Raw genomic sequence first — 18,778 nt, forward strand, 5'->3', positions numbered from 1 at the left:
AGGAATCAGGATCTCGAATTAACCGACAACCTTGTTTTCCTAATGAAGCCAAATTAAAAAGCTCAAGATTATTAAAATCCATACCATCTCACATTTTTTAAGAACACATCTTTGACCATCTAAGACAATATATATTTCGTTCAAATTGTTGTTGCCCCACCAGAATTGAGCAAACAATCCTTATACGTCTTTACAAAAGGATTTCAGTAATAGAAAATAACTCATAGTGTAGGTAAGTAAAGCTTGCACAACCACCTTTATTAATCATTCTCTACTCGCTTGTGAAAGTAACTATTCCTTCCAGCCTTGTAACTTACTCCAAACCTTGTCTTTTAACTCCTTAAATGTATTACATTTCGATTATCCAATGAAAGAAGAAAGACCCAAATACCAATCATGAGGTTGTAGAGAATGCACATCCCAAATGGCCATAATTGCATCAACTTCGTCATTTTTTGTGTTAGGACTAATTAAAAGTTCAGATTTGTCTATATTTATCTGTTGTCCCAAAGGCAACCCATAAACTTGTAATAACTGCTTCAAACATTCATTTTGAGAGCGAGTGCCTGGCAAAATAATAAACTGTTATATGCAAAAAACAAATGAGTAACAATAGGAGATCTAGGAAAAATTCTAACACCCTTCATTAATTTCTTATGGTCAACAACCTAATGAATAGAAGATAATCCCTTAGCACATAGAACAAACAAGTAAGGAGGTAATGGATCACCTTGATGCAAACCTCGAGATGCAGCATGTGAAGAAGTAGGCATCCCTTTAATAAACATCTTATAAGAGACTGAATTAATGCAAGATAATACAAGAGTCACCCCATCTTCGATCAAAATGAAGTTTCAACATAATTTTCTCAAGAAAACTTCATCCCACCTGATCATAGGTTTTACTCATATCCAACTTCAATAACATCACACCACTACTCTCTAAGTTTCAAATGTCACAAGAACATTATCCGTTATAAGCCTACCCGAGACAAAAACATTTTGACTATTTGACACCACTTGGGGTAAAATGGTTTTGAGCCTATTAACATTAACTTTTGCAATAATTTTGTAGATCACATTGCATAAGCTAAGAGGCTTAAATTTTGTAATTGTTTTAGGCCTTTTCTTCTTTGGTACAAGAATAATAAAAGTCTCATTTAGAGTAGGTGGAACTACACCATTGTTTAAAGAGTCTAAAATTGTCTGTGTAACCAAACTCCCTACAAGTGCCAATATTTTTGAAAAAAAATTGGATACAAATCATCGGGCCCCGGTGCCTTTATAGGGTGCATTTGAAATAAAGTATGTCATACCTCTTTAGTTGAATAGGGCTTTAAAAGATCATCATTCATTGCTGCCATGACCTTTGAATTGATAGGCTCAAGCACAATCTCCATACATGTTGGATTAGAAGTTGCAAAGAAGTGCTGAAAATATGATTACACCAGAGAATCCAATGCCCTACCTTCTGTCCCGCACCCAGAGACGTCTTGAAAGTGAGAAATAAAATTTCTTGACTGCCTTTGAGAAGCCTCCTGATGAAAGAACTTATAATTCTGATAACCTGAATGTAACCACAAAGCCTTAGACATTTATGTCCACATCAACTCCTCACGTTCCAATAAAAGATTAATGTCATGTCTAAGGGAGTTCAAACAGATCCAGAAAATAAAGATGGAGGGCACTCTAATAAGCGATTTAATTTATTTTGCTTAGATTGTAATTGAGATTATCAAATTGACTACCTTGCCAAAGCTTTTAGTGTTGGTTACAGGAAGAGATAGCACTCCTCAATTCTGTAATCGAATTAGCATGTTCTATTGATTGCCAAGAATTCTAAATAATGTCCTCACCCTTTAGCCCCTATCCATATAGCCTCAAACCAAAAATGTTTACTACCTCGTTTCCAATATTTAACTAAACCAATGATACTGAGAATCATACATTTATGGTCAAAATAAGTAGTAAAATTTTGAATCTTAAACTCCTAATTATGAGCTAGAAATCAATCAACTCTTTCTTGGTTATGAGCTACCTTATCCTGCATATTAGACAAGGTAAACAAATATCCATCAGTATTCAGGCCTTTAAAACCACATTAATCAACTTCTCTAAAAGCAATAAATTGTTCATTTGCACAATTACGACCTCTTTGATTTTTAGAGTGAATTAAAATTTCATTAAAATCTCTAAAACATTACCATGGACAAGCAACAACAGCATGAATAAATTTCAATAATTTCCACACATCATTTTAGGGATAATGCTAGGTATCCTTTTCACGATTGGCCTTAGCCAAGTTCTTTTCTAAAGATTAGAACCACCACCTGAAACCCTCAACCATGCACCAAAAGGAAATCCATTTTTCTCATATTCAAACCAATTAAGCCCTCACAAATCACAGTCTTTATCTCCACGACCCACTTTGCCACAATAATAGTAAAAATTAGACAACTTTTCATACTTGAATCGGACCCATACAACAATAGAATCACCTAGTACCACTTGCTTTACTCTTGACAAGGGCTTGTTAACGTCCAAAGAAACACGAACTAGCGAGAAAATCCCCTAACTCGGAGAATTTTCCGGTAAGTCAATATCTTCAACAACGCCAATGGAAGCACCAATTCATTTAACAATTTCACCAGTCATTCCTTTCAATGATAAATTGTAAATCTGAATCCAAAATGAGGCAAAACTCATTTTAATATAAGATGGTTTAATATCACCATCATAATTCTGGAGAAGTACTAAACTCTTATCAAAAGTCCACAGGCTGTTGTGAAAAACCTTATATTTATCACTTGAATCAGAGAATTGTGCAAATAAGAGATTATCAATTTGACCCCTCACACTGGATTCCAAACTTTACTCATCATGAATTTAAAGGCTTTTTGTTGTAAATTTTTCGCGAGCAGAGTTTAAACATGAGGCAGTAATCACCAGGATTAATTGGGAACTCCAGACCAAAATTTTATATTAAGACCTCTGCATTTTTAACTTCAGATAGAGAAAACGTTGCAACTGATCAAAAAATTCCTCATCCATTGTAGGATTTCATCCCAAAACTACCCTATGAAAGGGATACACACTCGCAAGAAACAAGAAATTAGACTCCCAAGTAGCAAGTAATGGAATGCAAACTGTGAGAATCAGAATCTCCAAAATTCACAAATAACTGTGTTTCCTTGATCACCAGAATAGAAATATCTGTTTGGAAAATTCATAGCTTGGCTTTTGCTAATAAGTTTCTTAGTTTACTTCAATTTGGTTTACTTCAATTTGGTAAACATATGGTTGATCTTTTACTTATTGTGCATGTATCTCTAGTCCCAGACTTTAAGTTATTTTCTTTTATTTCTATATGTACCCAGACTGTTTTGGGTTATTAATAATGGTGCTTTTATATTTTCAGAGGAACTTGGTTTCGAGATTTTTTTATTGTAACCTCCAAGTCCAAGTTATCTTTTGTATAAAGGATTCTTCCACTATAAGTGAAAGCTTTTTAATTAAATTTATATATAGTTCTCTTCTAATATATATATATATATATATATATGAAGAATTCTTCTTATCAACCATCATTCACCTCCACACTCTATACCTTATAAAGAAAAAAAACGAAAAAATTGTCAAGTGTGAAGTGTGGAGTGAATAGCGACTAATGTATAGCAAATATATATATATATATAATATCTTTAAATTGAATCATCCAATCCTACAAAAATGTAAGGATATCTATTCTATATTAAATCATTATAAAAGTCATTCCTATAAGAATAATAGTGTATGTTAAACAGAAGGAGCAATAGTATCTGTGCCATCATTATATATAACATGCACAATTTTATATAAGAGAAGGCTACATTTATTAGGAGATCTAATTAAATTAAACTCATAAACTGACGTGACTTTATTTATTTTACAATATGACCTACCATATCAAGACACATCAATTTATAAATTTATTTTAATTAAAGTCTTTAGTGATTAAAGCATTTCTCTTGTCATAATATGTTATAGTTTATATGTCTGCCATATCGATGGTATTACTTTGGTGTGGTGATATCATTGCCAATTTTACAATGTAAGACACGATATGAATATAAGAAGTATTTTATTTCATTTTATTATTATAATTTTTTTTAATTAAATAATAATAATATTAAAAAATAATATTATAATAATATTTTATTCAATTTTTAATTTTTATCTCAACTCAACTCAACTCAACTCAACTCACTATTAAACAGCACTTAAAAAAAAAAATCAAACAGTACTTAAAAAAAAAAAAAAACCTTCAAAAAATAGTTCGCAAAATCAAAAAAAAAAAAAAAAAAGCAATTTTCATGTTCTGCGCGCCTAATCTATAATTTCTCAAATTTTCATCTGGAGCTGCAATTTCAAATTTGGAACTCAAATCCAAGGTTTTGATGTTATCAACGGCTCTTATTTTATCCTACAAACATCACGCGGATCGGTACTGTTAGCCGTCGATAAGATCCATTATCGAACGACTCGTATTAAGCCCCGCCAGAACTCCAAATACAAACCACCCTTTATAAATACCCCCACAATTTCCCCTAATTCTCATCGCAGTTTGATTCAATTTTTCACTTCGAGCTTGATTTTCCCTCTAATTTGTTCTCTTTTCCGGAAAAATGTCGGGACGTGGTAAGGGAGGTAAGGGTTTGGGCAAGGGAGGAGCAAAGCGTCACCGTAAAGTCCTCCGGGACAACATCCAAGGCATCACCAAGCCTGCGATACGCCGTCTGGCTCGTAGGGGTGGTGTGAAGCGTATCAGCGGACTGATCTACGAGGAGACTAGAGGTGTCCTCAAGATCTTCTTGGAGAACGTCATTCGTGATGCCGTGACGTACACCGAGCACGCAAGGAGAAAGACTGTGACAGCCATGGATGTGGTTTACGCTTTGAAGAGGCAGGGAAGGACTCTCTATGGATTTGGTGGTTAGACTGTATAATTTGGGCCTTAAAATGTTAAGTACGTACTAGTGGTAGTAGATCTTGGCTATAGATCTGGTTTGTGTTCGTTTTTGTTATTTCCTTGTGTTTCTGCAGACTGTAATTTGGACTCGCAGTTTGAAGTAATATAATTTTGTTTTAGTTCAATTTTAGAATCGTTGATTCTCTATTTTGCCCAAGTTGATTGTAGGGTGATCTTCATCAGATCTTGGTTTGGTGGGTCTTAAATCTCTCTTCTGCAGATGGTATTAGGAAGTGTGTTGAATCCATATGCTCTCATTAGTAATTTGCAGTGAGTGATTTCGAGATTTTACAGATAAATAAGAGAATCTTAGGTTGTCATTCTTGAAGTTCTGATTTTGGAATACTTACTGCGACAATGAACATATCCTTTTTGCAAGATTAATCTTGTGGTGTTTTATTTAATAATTAATTTTTTTGATTCAAAGATTGTCTGTAGTATCAATTCATTATTATTGATGGGTAGTGAATTAACTTTGAAATAAAGGCAATTTTAAAATAAAATAACGGTATCTTACTATTCGAAAATAGTTACTTGATCGTCCTAGGAGGATGAATTCTTAAACATATGATTGATGATGGGTTGAAAGTGGATTTGTGCATTAATATATGTACTAATGCTAAGTGAAAATGTAGACTTTAATCAAATGGTGCGGATTTGAAAATGAATATTTGACAAAAGCTCTTTTAGGAATTTGACACTAAAATTTAACTATATGGATCTCTTAGGAACCTAATTTACTATGATCGTATTAGTTTTTCGAAAAGATGAAATTGCAAAGGGTAATGAGAGTGTTTTGAACAACCAACTTGAAATAAGAGGTCTAGCTTGCTCACTCAGAGCAAATTCTCGAACGGGGAAAAGCGGCACTCGACATCTATTAAACAACGCCAAGAACAAAATCATACTATGGCCTCTCGTAAGTAGATTCACCCATGTTTGCTTCCTACTCAGAAGTGTTTTGGCTACTTTTCATTCATTTTTATTTATGTTTTTTAATCTAATGCCTCTGTAGGGATCATCTCAACCCTACGGGAATAATTGAATAAAACTGACATTAATGGCTTTGATTCAATTATTCAACAAAAGTCCCCTTTTGTTGTCGGCTTCTTCCTTCCTTTATATCAGTTTTATTCAATTATTGCGCTCGATTAGCTTTATGTCTAATTTTGAGATCTCGTTTGTCTCTTTCTTGTTCTCTGTTTGCTTGTTATGCATATTGATTAGCTGAACTTACTATGCTGCATGACTTGTTAAATGGAAAATGCTTCCTAGAGAAAGCTACCGATTCTGTGATTTGTTTTACTTAATAAAAAAGTATGTTTAAATGAATCTGTGATTTTTTTTTTTTTTTTAAAAATTATATTATTGGTACAATGCAAGAGTCACTAGTTGCCCTAGCACTATCCTCGTTATGCAAAGAAAGTGGTCTCTTTAAAGTGCTTTTTGAATAGTGAATGAGAATTGACAACTCCGCGTTGGTAGTAAAGCATTGTAGGGTTTTCAAAAAAAAAAAAAAAAACATTGTAGGCCTTTTAAATTCTTTCTGAGAGCAATCTTAAATCTTAATGGCTTTTTTTATTTAACCTTTAAAATATATTATTAAAATTTATTTATTTTTTATTTTACATATTAACTTTTACAATATATTATATATCAATTTATCTATTTTTTCTTTACATCAATTAAATATTATACTTTTTAATCTTTTTTATTTATTTCAAATATTATACTCTCTACACATCACATATTTCAAATATTTGTCTATAAGATTTTGATATTCATAATATTTCTTTATGCATAATGTAATATTTTAAATTACTTAAAAAAAAGATAAAAAAATACCCAACTTTATTATTAACAATATCAAAACTTCTACAAGCATAAAAGTCAAAGAAATTATAAACTGAGTGTTAAAGAGTACATGAGATAAGAGAATAGGGCATGTGCAAAAGTGATAAAAGAGTTAAAATGAAAATAAGATAAAAAGGAAAGAAGATGAAATGAGAGAGAAATAATAAAAAATTGTTTAGAGGAATGAACAGTAACCTTTATATGTAGAGTATTTATTATAATTGAATGTAAAATAGAAATATAATAGATCATCCAATGTAAGAAACTTTTAGCCATCTTTCTTTATATTTTAAAAAAAAGTATATTTTACAAGAGCCATTGAGAGTGCTCTAAAGATGGGCTAATGAAGGATGTGAGGTCTCGTTTATTTTTATTGATAAGATGATTTGAGATTAAAGTTAAAAATTAAATAAAATATTATTAAAATATTTTTATAAATATTATTTTTATTGATCAGATTTTAAAAAATTATATTATTTATTTTATTTTATGAAAAAATTATAATAATTAAATAAAAAGAGATAAATTAAGTTGAGAAAAGTTAGGAAAGTTAACTGTTTATTTAGAGCGCGAGATGTAATTATTTATGAATACCAGTAAAATTTTGACTTAAAGATATTTTATTACAAGAAAGAAATAATCTAAAAGTGAGATCCAATGAATGTTCTGTATAGATCTGTAATTTCCAGTTAGCTACAGTATTACTGCTTGCGTCTAGCAGTAAATGTTCACAGTTATAAATAATTTTTTAATCATTTCTCTCTCATCTGTTTATCTTCCGTCCATCCCGCAACTCCTATTCAGAACTTCCGCATGGGATCCCCCAATAATTTGCCCAGAAAACTTTGCTACTTCTGTTGCATTATTTTCACCTCCAAATCCAATCTATGAAACTCGCGTTTACAGAACCATGAGTTGAGATTTCTTTACCAAAATTTTCTTTTCGTTGCGGGGGAGAGGAAAAGAAAAAAAAAAACACAAAAGATATTTATAATCGTAAATTATACAATTACCGCATAATCATTTTAAAAAAAATAAATAAAAAATAAAATTTACATAAAAAATTAATTTTTTTGAACTCTATTTTTTTTTCAAAGCGATTACACAACATTTACGTACTTCATATTTATTTGTAAAATTATTCTAAAAAAAATCATAAATGAAATAACAGACTTCATGCTCGGAAAGAAACGACCCTCTAATTTGGATTAATTTCATTATATAATTTCTTCTTTTTTATTTTTTGAATTAATTTATATTTTAGTTTAGGTTATAAATTTGGAGTAATTTAAAATAGAACATAATTATATGACATTATATATGGAGAGAGATTACAAATATAAAAAAAAAATATGAGGATATCATTGATAGTTTAGAGAAAATATTTGAAATGAATAAAAAAGATTTAAAAAATATAATATTTAAAGAAAAAATAGATAAACTAATGTATGATATATTGTAAAAGTCATTATGTAAAATAGAAAAAGAGGGCTTTGATAATGTATTTTAAAGAATAGGATAAACAATCCATTGGGAGTATTGAGTGCCTTATTTTGCATAACAGATCGAGAGGGAAGAAAGAATCATCATCAGCTCACGAAGGTGATTCGTGCGTCGATACGATGCTCTTCGCATTCATCCATATGATAAATAATAAATAAGCGAATAAAAGTAAATAAAGAGAGACAAGTAGATTTACGTGGTTCAACATAATGCTTATATTCAATGATTGTTTGGGAGCAAAATCTACTATAATGAGTGATTTTACAATCTCTCATGGCTCACACATCTCACAATATAATTAAGGAATTTAGGAGTGATCTTTTGGAGTTGCTATGTGTGGTAGAGTTTGGGTGTAGGGAGCTTCTGTGGAAAGATTTTGTGTAGGGAGCTTCATTCGATTTGTGGGGGACTTGCACCTTATATAAAGGTTTATTTATTTGTAGTGATTGAGTCCAACTTGCCTTGTAAAACTTTTTCTTTTTAGAAGTCTAGATCTCTTTCCTTTTAGGAGTCTATGTGTCTTTCCTCTTAGGAGTCTGAGTTAACTTGTTCTATCTCTTCTTGACTTTATCTCTTAGCTTGATTTTTGTCCTTATCTCGAGACTAAACTATAGGCTGCTAATTTGACCCCTACAGATGTCCATGATTCTTAAGGGCAATTTGCTAGACAAGAAGGCATTGAGAATCTTCAAGTCAATAATCTGTAAAATAAAATTTGAAAATTGGTCCTTGGTTTCTATTTGATCCCTGATTTTCTATTTGTTTTGTGCTAAGTGGTGGAGAACCCAGCTTGGAGAGACAGGGGGAGAGCTGTACTTGACTGCATTAAGTGCGAGCACGGAGCTCTGCTTTGGCAATTGACAGGAGATGTAATCGACCGTATTAGGAGCACGGAGCTCTGTGTGGGCAGGAGGTGCACTCGACCACATTAGGTGTGAGAGTAGAGCTCGATTTTGAGTTTGTTTATTTGTGTAGATGTTTGCCATGAGAGATTGTTTATTGTCGTCAAAGAGTGCATATTTCTATGATTGGTTTTTTGTGTGTATTTTTGTGATCATTTTTGCTTTTGTTGGTAGTAGTGAATTTTCTGCCCCTTAGTGTAAATTGTTGTTGGTGTTCTCGTTTTGTTGTTTGTTGGTAATAACCCACGCTTAAGTGGTCAGAGAGCTCATCAACTCTCTGGGTCCACATTAAACGGTTGTCGAGCCCGTCGACTCGTTCCTGATGAAACTCGCGTGATGCGTGGAGCATGGTGGCTTGTTCTTGAAGGTAGCTGGCTGGCGGCGGTTGTGGTGTGACCATAAACATTCAGCATTTGCCAGAGAAGATGATGTGCTTGTATTGTTGTCCATGTGAGAGAGGTTGGGTAGTCTGGAGAGTTGCCTACTTGTTAGGTGCCTGGGAGGTCGGGCGGTCCTTGACCTTTCTCGCCTGATGGCTCGTCACGAGGGAGGTTGGGCAATTTGATAACTCGTCTCGCCTGTTGACCCTCGACGATAGATGAGTGGGATTGGGCGGTCGTTGACCTTTCCCTTTTTCGTGGGCACTGCAAGTCTTTTGACTCGTCATTGGTGTTTAAGGGTTGCGTGGTCTCTTGACCTTCGTGCCATTTTTCATAGGCACAACGAGTATTTTGACTCGTCATTAGTGTTCAAGGGTCGTGTGATCTTATGATCTTTACGCCCTTTTCCTTGGACACCGTGAGTATTTTGACTCTTCATTGGTGTTTAAGGGTCGCATGATCTCATGACCTTCGTGCCCTTTTTCGTGGGCACCACAAGTTTTTAGACACTTCATTGGTGTTTAAGGGTCGCATGGTCTCTTGACCTCTACGTCATTTTTCCTGGGCACTACGAGTTTTTGGACTTATCATTGGTGTTTAAGAGTCACGTGGTCTCTTGGCCTTCATGCCTTTTTTCCTGGGTACTGCGAGTTTTTGGACTTGTCATTGGTGTATGGGGGATACTTGACTGCACTGTTGTAGCAGGAGGTTGAGTTCAACCACGCTAAGAGGTTTTCACCAAAAACAAAATAGGTTAGTGTAATACAAATTACAAGTTTGAGATTTGTAAACTTGAGTCATTTCGCTAGGGTGTGGTAAAAGCTGGTGCCACACGGGCGATGCCTAAAGGCAGCCATGCTATGGCATTGATGAAGGCCTGGGATGCTTGCAATACTGAACTATCTATTCTGTTGACGACAAATTGAGATGCCCAAGAGGTAGCCAAGATGGGCTTTGTAGCTGGTGTTCCATGCCACACGGGTGATTCCCAATTAAGTATATTCCTAGGGCATGTAGCTACTGGGCTTCTTTTGAAACCCCGATAAGTTGTGTGGGGCAATCTCCTTGCTTTCCATTTTTTCCAACTGGAATTGTTCGTTGATGAATAATTTTTGCCTAGGGAAATTGTCCATTCTTGAGCATTGTTGTAGCAACGGACATTGGTTGTTTCTATGTGTGGCGAGAAGGACTACTGTGGGTGCGTAGAATACTTTGGGTGAGGAAATATAGTGGGACGAAGGTGTTGCGAGCAAGCACCATATGACTGGAGTAGCGACTTGGTGCCATTGTTGTCATTGCTCGAGAAGACCTGGCAGCAGTTTCTCAAAGGCAGAGTGTGGCTTCTCAGCGATGACCATACTTGCAATAAATGCATGAGGCACAATCGTAGAGCTCACTTGGACTGGACGACGTACACGGTGACAACCTGGTTTGGCAGTGGTGAAACTACTTTCATTGCATGCTAAGAAGTGTTGCCTGCCATGTGCGTAGCAAACAGCCGGGAGATGCTATATGCACTTGTGTGTTTGGCAAGGTGTTGCTTGCCATGGGGGTGGTGAGATGCTACCCCGAGCAAGGTTGGGAGATATTGTCAGCACGGTCGGTTGCTCGCCATATTTGCTTGCCACAATCAGTTGCCTGTAATGGAATGGTTGTCCACTCGTTTGTTGCTCGCCATATTCCATCACATAATAAATCTTGCATCTAAACTCTTTCTCGCCAAGGTTGTTTATTTACTACCTTTGCTCGCCATGGAGCTAGTGGTCTGTCCCAGTATGCGTATATTGTTGCTCGCCACCTTTGCTTGCCACATTCAGTTGTGTGGTCTATCAATGTGTTTTTATTTGCCTCCTTTTGGTTGATTGCCCCCATGGGTTGCTTGAGGTTGTCTCTGTGGGCGATGAAGCATCCAGGATGTGCAAAGTTTCTGTGGTGTTGGCAAAGAGCTTCTCTAGCGGGTAAAGCGTCCATGTTGCTGGCGAGGGACATCATCGTGGTCGGGAGCCATCATGCCAGTGGCAGAAGAAGCTGGTGAGCTAGGTGATGACTATCGTTCACCTCATCAGCTCACGATCATCACAGGTCTCGTATAGAATTGTGCTTGGTGACGAGGGAATGGCGAGGAACTTCGATGGCTAGTACCGTGGTCGAGGACAACCATGCCTGCGACAGAATAAGTTGGCGAGCTGGTTCTCTCGGGGTGCTTGCACCGTGCATAGTGTGTTATTGCAGTGAGGATCGATGGCGAGGAATGCCGCTGCGGTCAAGAACCACACCGACGATAGAAGAAGCCGTCTCAGGTGGTGTCTGGCGACGGTTCTGTTGGCATACTGAGTCTTGGCTTCTAGGTTCCGTCATTGTACATGATGCGGTCAATGCCAACTTGTGGGGTGACACGACAGGCGGAGCTACGGGGAAAAGGGCCACTGTGCTAGGGACAGAAGCCGTCGGCGAGCCGTGTGGCAGTTGCTGACTAGCTCGCTGGCAACTCGCTTGCCAACGGGTGGCGCTGCCTACAACATGTACTGATCCAGGCCTCCATTCGTCGGATCCGACCATGCCACTGGGCAGAAAGCACCTCTCTAGTGATAGAAAACACCGGCGAGTGGCCATTAGCGATCTTTGAAAGTCCCTGGGCGGCTGATGGGTGGTTTCCCGAATGCTCCTGGGTTCCTGGCTACGAGATACCTGTGGGGAGACCCCATCGGCTTTGTTTTGATCCTTGGCCTAGTGGTCAGGACTGTGCCGCTCCACTGACAAGGCCATACACATTACGTGCCTGTGCATGGCATACGTCACAGACGTACCCAATGCTTAGTGCACGTTCAAAGTGCATGCCACCCTTTTCTTGGGTCCCTCCATACATATATATATATATATATCCTATCTGTTCTAAAAGTACTTTCGAAATAAAATAATAAATAAAAGGTGGAGGAACTTATCTGATATTTTTGAAAGAAGATCTCGTGAGCCGGAGAATCATCCTCCTATCATTACCTAAAATAATGAAAAGTTAGATCCCACAAACGGCGTCAATTGTTAGTGTCTTATTTTGCACAACAAACCGAAAGAGAGGAAAAAATCATCACTGGCTCACGACGGTGATTCGGGCGTCGATACGATACTTTTCACGTTCATCCATATGATAAATAATAAATAAGCGAATAAAAATAAATAAATAAAGACACAATGATTTACGTAGTTCGACATAATGCCTATGTACACAAGGTGTTTGGTGGCGAGATCCACTATGATAGGTGATTTTACAATCTCTCATGACTTTCACATCTCACAATACAATTGAAGAATTTAGGGGAGATCCTTTGGAGTTGCTATGTTTGGTGGAGTTTGGGCATAAGGAGCTTTTATGGAGAGATTTTGTGTAGAGAACTTTGTTAGATTTGTGGGGGATCTACTCCTTATATAGAGATCTATTTTCTTAGAGTGATTGAGCCCAACTTTCTTTGTGAAGTCTTTTCCTTTTATAAGTCTGAGTCTCTTTCCTTTTAGGAGTCTATGTGCCTTTCATCTTAAGAGTTTGAGTCAACTTATCTTATTTTTTCTTGGTTTTATCTCTTAGTTTGATTTTCAACATTATCTCGAAGTTAAATTATAGGCGGTTGATTTGATCCATACACTAGCATTTGGTTAAACAATTAAAAGAAATGAATAATGCTAAGTACAAACTCAAATAGATAAGCCTACTTCATTAATAGATAAGTCTACTTCATACAAATCTTTTATAAAAAAATAGATTTCAAATATATATATATATATTTACAAAGTAGGGTACATTTTTTATAAAAATTTACACAATTTATTTTGAGACTTGTACAAAATTCAAATTGTTCAACATTAGCATTGGTAGTGGCTTCTCCATCTTCATTTTCATCTTTAAATTTAAAGAATATGTCTTTAAATTCATCTACATCAGTTTATGCATCTCTAAATTTGTGCATGCTACAAATAATGCTTCTTCAAATTTGAAGAAATACTATTAATTCTTCAAACATTATTTTACTATTTTTTTCTCTCTTCTACCCATTAAAATCAACTTTGTAGAATTTATATTAAGATGATTTTGATACATAAAATTTGTATTAAGTTAATAATACAAAATGGATGTTAATTATAAAATATATATAAAAAAATAATATTAAGAAACAAATAAAAAATAATAATATTTTTTTTATTATTTAGTTTAAATATGCATCAACGGAGTTTTTTTTTCCTATGCAAAATCATTAGAATAATGCTACGCCCACCGCTTAATGCTCCTGCTGCCTCATCCCGCTTGATGTGGCATGTCCCGTGGCATCAATTTTAAATGAATAAATATAGATAGAAGTCACTATTGGGAGCATCCATTTTGCACACATGATGTGGTATCATCTAGACCACACATCTCTCCAAGTGAGTATTGGGAACAATCAACTAGAAGCAGCCATACAGTGAGTGCAAAGTGTGCACTGCTACAATGGCTTCTCTCTAGCATTACTCATTTTAAATATTAAAAAACAAATTGAATCAATCAGCTTCCTTTCTTTTTGTTCTTCACTCCCAAATAACAAACCCTAATTCCATTCTCCACTTCGTAGCATTTTTCCCTACCCTGAGCTTGCCTTCTTCGAATCTTCCATCCCAACTCGAAAAAAATTTGAATCAGTCAGAGAGCTTACTTTCTCTCCCAATAACAAATCCGAACTCCACATCGTAAAAATCTTCCCCTACCCTGTTCTTGGCTTCTTCGAATCATCCATCCAACTCCACATCGTAGTAGGCTTCCTATTATTCTCTCTTCCACATCATCTCCTCCACCTCGCCGGAAATAATGTCACGACGGATGAATATTTGGCCACAACCCAAAGCCTCAGGTGAGAATTAATGTTCGTGCCACAACCCCTTAAGGGCTCTGGATGCTTTTGGTAAAGTTAACTATTTTTATTTAGTCCCTCTTGTAAACAATAAAACAAATTTCCTACTTTTCCATTGTTTTCCTCTTCATGGATTGAACCAGAACTTTCCTTTGTAGGGTCATTTTTTCTACAATTCTGAATAATCCATAGTAAAAAAAAAACCTATTTTTTTTTTATTAATTTAGTTTTGTGCTTTGGGACTTTTTAAAGGTATTTTGCATAAAAATGCCTGCTTTTTCAATGGGTATTGAGATGTTGAGCTCAGTCTTTCCCACCGATGGTTGTTAATAAATGTCTCAGTATGAACACAACCTGTTTGACGAAATGTCCCAGTTTTCCTTCTTCCAAAATGCTTGCATATCTCTTGGTTTTAATAAATCCACCAGAACCATTTTCTGGAACTAGATTCTTTTTTCTTTTTTTATAAGTTTTCTGGAGCTAGATTCTAAGTTACAGGTAATTGAGTTATGCTTTTATTATTGGATGTTTTTTCTTTATAAGTATGGATGTTTTGTTATTGGATGCTATGTTTTGTTGCGCATTACTGCATTTTATATTTCGCATATATATGCCATTTTTTTGGCACATATTCTATATTTTGTTTAAATTATAGTTTATTTACATTCTTCTTCAATTTATATTTTTGGCACATATTCTATATTTCACATATTTCGCTTTGTATATTTTCATTATCAAAGATCTCTTGACTAGTGTTGTTATTATATTTTTTCTAAATTTGTTGTAGGTATTCTTAGTGGATCACCATGGTAATTCCTCCTCTTCAAGAAAACAGGCATTCTCTCTCTTTGTATTTTCTTGTCCCTGGTGAATATACAGTGATAGCTGCTGCATTGATAGATGATGCTAATGACATCCTTAGGGCTCGAGCACAGACTGATTCCCCTGATGAGCCAGTTTTCTGTTGGGGACCTCCATATAATGTCCCTGTCATTGGGACTGCATGAATCGTGTATTGGCTTTCTTCCTCAACTCTTCAACCTCACCTTCTACTTGAAAATGAAGTCTTTCTGTCTATGTGTTTCTCACAAATGTATAACTTAAGTCTATGTATTGGTTTGTGAATACATGTCTGAAACATTTTCCTTTTTTCTTTCTTTTTTGTTTGTCAGGAGTTTCCTTTAATACTTAATCGTGTATAAGTCACCACTTTTTACACGTAAAAGAAATTGATTGTTAGATGATATTATTGTTCCAAAACCAAATTATCAGGAATTTGTACAAAAATCAATGTGATTCATGTTGAACATTGCTTTGGTAAATTTTCTGATGAATTGGGAATGGACGCAAGGTGATGTAATGCCCAACAGAAATTTGAAACTCTTGGAATCATGGCTGCTTGAATCAGGTCTTCGTGTGAAACTTTTACCCTCGTCTAAAACCCTCAAGGTTTTGAGATAAAGCATGCAGGATGAAGCTTCTCTTCAAGTTTAAATTAAATTTCACGCGTGATTTTCTCCTAAACTGTTATGAAATGTATCACTATCAATACCCAAAAAAGGGTTTACCAGATTAAAAAGCGCATTGGTCAACTAAAAATAAACAAAGTGCAACGTTCATTTAGATAAAAGGCAAAAAACAAGCCATCTATTATGATTCAATACATTCAAGAAGAGGATAGGCAGCTGCTTAATAGTTTCAGTTTCTATGGGAGATCACCCACAACTCAGTTTGCTTCACTCTTCAATCTTTTGATGTTATAACAAGCAACCCCAATGCACCGATAAGGAGGGCATCCAAACAAACAGAGCAAATATACCATAATGTATCCCCTCCATTAATCAACTAGAGAAATGTAGTTTCATTACAAAATATGGATGGACCAGAAAAATGGAGCAAATATACCATTGGTCCCTCCCAAAAAACTGTAGCTTCATCACAAAATATCTTGCAACTTCAAAAATGGAGCAAATATACCATTGGACCCTCCCCTCATTAATCAACCAGAAAATGAAGCAAATATACAAAATCAACCAGCTATCTTCCAAAAGCATGTGGTCTTCCAATCACCAAAACTGCATCATTTATGAGTAATTTCTTGGATCATTATTCTGATTCGAGAGATGCAATCCTCTCCATTGCGCCTAAATGAACAAAAAGTCATTACTATCATCTAAAAAAAATCTGAAAAAATTAAATATAATATTTCACGTCGAGACTACTTGCATTATAGGAGCACTCGATCCAATATGAAGAGCCTCTGTAGTGTATACCTGATCAACATGTGTCCTAAGGGGGGCATACAAAATATTAAAAGTGGCAACGCACTTAACAAAAACTTTCAAATTGCCTACAATAATACAACACGTTTGAATACAAGGGAGATGCACTGTATATGAAAGAACAAGCAAATATAGAAAAAATACCATAATGTAGTTTGAAAATAGAGCATCAATTACTGTCAGAAGCTTCAAAAAGAGAAAAATATATTCCACCAAGACACATTGATGCAAAAAGAAAAGAAACGAAATCTCGGCAAGATCTATTGCTTTCAACCATATAAGGGAACACATTAAAGAAATGAAGACAGAATGCAAACCCAGAAAAGCAGTAAATGATTGCCAGTATCACCATAAGACCTAGGTATGCAAATTTCTCTCAAATCTGAAAAAGGAAAATGGAAAAAACATGTTACCATAAAAATCACATTTTCACAAAAACTGCTCTTTCCATAGAAATCAAACACAACCCATTATATGTCACCAAAATAAAACAGACTATGGAAGAAGAAACAGAATAAACACTTACAGGTTGCAACTAAGGAAACTCTACGACAAAATGAAACAGTCATCCATACCACTCAATAAACTCCCATGATACAACTTCTTATATAAACCATAAAAGAAATCAACTTGAAATTCTAGGAGTTAGAAATTTACACACAAATTGCACACAGATTCAAATGATTTCACAACCACATGTTCGATGCCCAAGAAAACAACGGGAAAGAAATCATAAAATTTGTGGTTTTACAAGTTCCGCCATCTAATTCCTGGTCAAGCAAAAACTAATAAGCTACATACAATCAAATAGGCAAGTGAGACATGTAGACTGGTTATCTCATTTGATTTTGTAACACAAAAAAAATAAAAAGAAAGAAACTTCGATTCTTTTTGTGGTTTCTCATTAACCAAACAAGCATAAAAAGCCCTAGAAAACCAACTTAAATCTCAGCAAATCAATCATTGCAATTGCACAAAGACAAAAGATACGGACCTACGAATGAAAAAGTTTCGACTACAGTGTGCGGTGCCTCAGAAGTTTTGTTTGGTAAACGATGAAATAAGATTAAGGATTGAGAAGCACGACCCTAAGGAATACAGATGCTATGAATTTCACGAATTTAAATTTTATCTTCTTATGGATCTCTTGCCGTGGGGACTGGATGCCGGTGGAGATCTGACGGAAGAGCCAGAGGAAATGAAGGCAGGCTTATTGTTGTTGGGGATTTTCGACTTCTGAAGGAAATGGGGAGGGGGGGTGGGAGCAATGTTTTGAATACCGTACCGGACGTCGTACCGGTCAAGGCACTGGAACGAAATATTTCGATACCGGTACCGTTTTGGGATAACGTTTCGGGATAGTCGATATATAAATAAATTATATATATAAATATATATAAATTATATTCTAAAATAATAGTCTATATATAAATAAATTATATATAAATACATATATATATAAATTATAAATAGTCTAATATGAATTGAGGGTTAAAAAAATAAGCTTGTAGTTTAAAAAAATGAAAAAAAAAAAAATACAGGCCGAAATATAGGCCGGTACAGGCCGAAATTCAGGCCGATACGACCGGTATGGCCGGTATTTTAGCCGGTACGGAACATATATAGTACCTGTACCGGCCGGACAGTCGAAACAAAAAATTTTAGCCGTATCAACCGGTACGGTATGAAATTTAAAACAATAAGTGGAAGACAATGTTTCGATTTTTTTCTTTTTAATTAATAAAACACGTGGGATGCCATCTAAAACGGGAAGAGAAAACGGTATAACTCAGCGGTGACTGTAGCACTCACAAGTGAATGCTCTGGATTTCAATGACAGCAGGATGGCGACATCTGTACTACCCGCGAGGAAAAAGCGACAACTCTAATCAACCAACACTGTTCTGAAACCTGTGTGTCTCTCATGCTGACGTGGATTTCTCCACCGCTTCCATCCACAACTAATATATAGCTAG

The 18,778-nt window shown here is 35.4% G+C and overlaps 1 protein-coding gene and 1 long non-coding RNA gene across 2 annotated transcripts; both read left to right on the top strand.

Annotated features, from left to right (window-relative positions):
• Nucleotides 1-4,578: 4,578 nt before the first annotated feature.
• LOC121240646 (histone H4) lies at nt 4,579-5,132 on the top strand. The gene has a single exon (XM_041138136.1). The coding sequence runs from the start codon at nt 4,664-4,666 to the stop codon at nt 4,973-4,975; it is 312 nt and encodes a 103-aa protein (XP_040994070.1). The 5' UTR covers nt 4,579-4,663; the 3' UTR covers nt 4,976-5,132.
• A 9,011-nt stretch (nt 5,133-14,143) lies between these two features.
• LOC121240648 lies at nt 14,144-15,764 on the top strand. Its single transcript, XR_005935579.1, has 2 exons — nt 14,144-14,520; nt 15,400-15,764. It is a non-coding gene; the product is annotated as an uncharacterized LOC121240648 (long non-coding RNA).
• The last annotated feature ends 3,014 nt before the right edge of the window (nt 15,765-18,778 follow it).

The sequence above is a fragment of the Juglans microcarpa x Juglans regia genome, chromosome 7S (assembly GCF_004785595.1).
Source record: "Juglans microcarpa x Juglans regia isolate MS1-56 chromosome 7S, Jm3101_v1.0, whole genome shotgun sequence".
Taxonomy (NCBI): domain Eukaryota; kingdom Viridiplantae; phylum Streptophyta; class Magnoliopsida; order Fagales; family Juglandaceae; genus Juglans; species Juglans microcarpa x Juglans regia.

Bases quoted from the DNA above. Each gene is read 5' to 3' on its own strand.
- LOC121240646 (XM_041138136.1), top strand. From the start codon at position 4,664: ATGTCGGGACGTGGTAAGGGAGGTAAGGGTTTGGGCAAGGGAGGAGCA.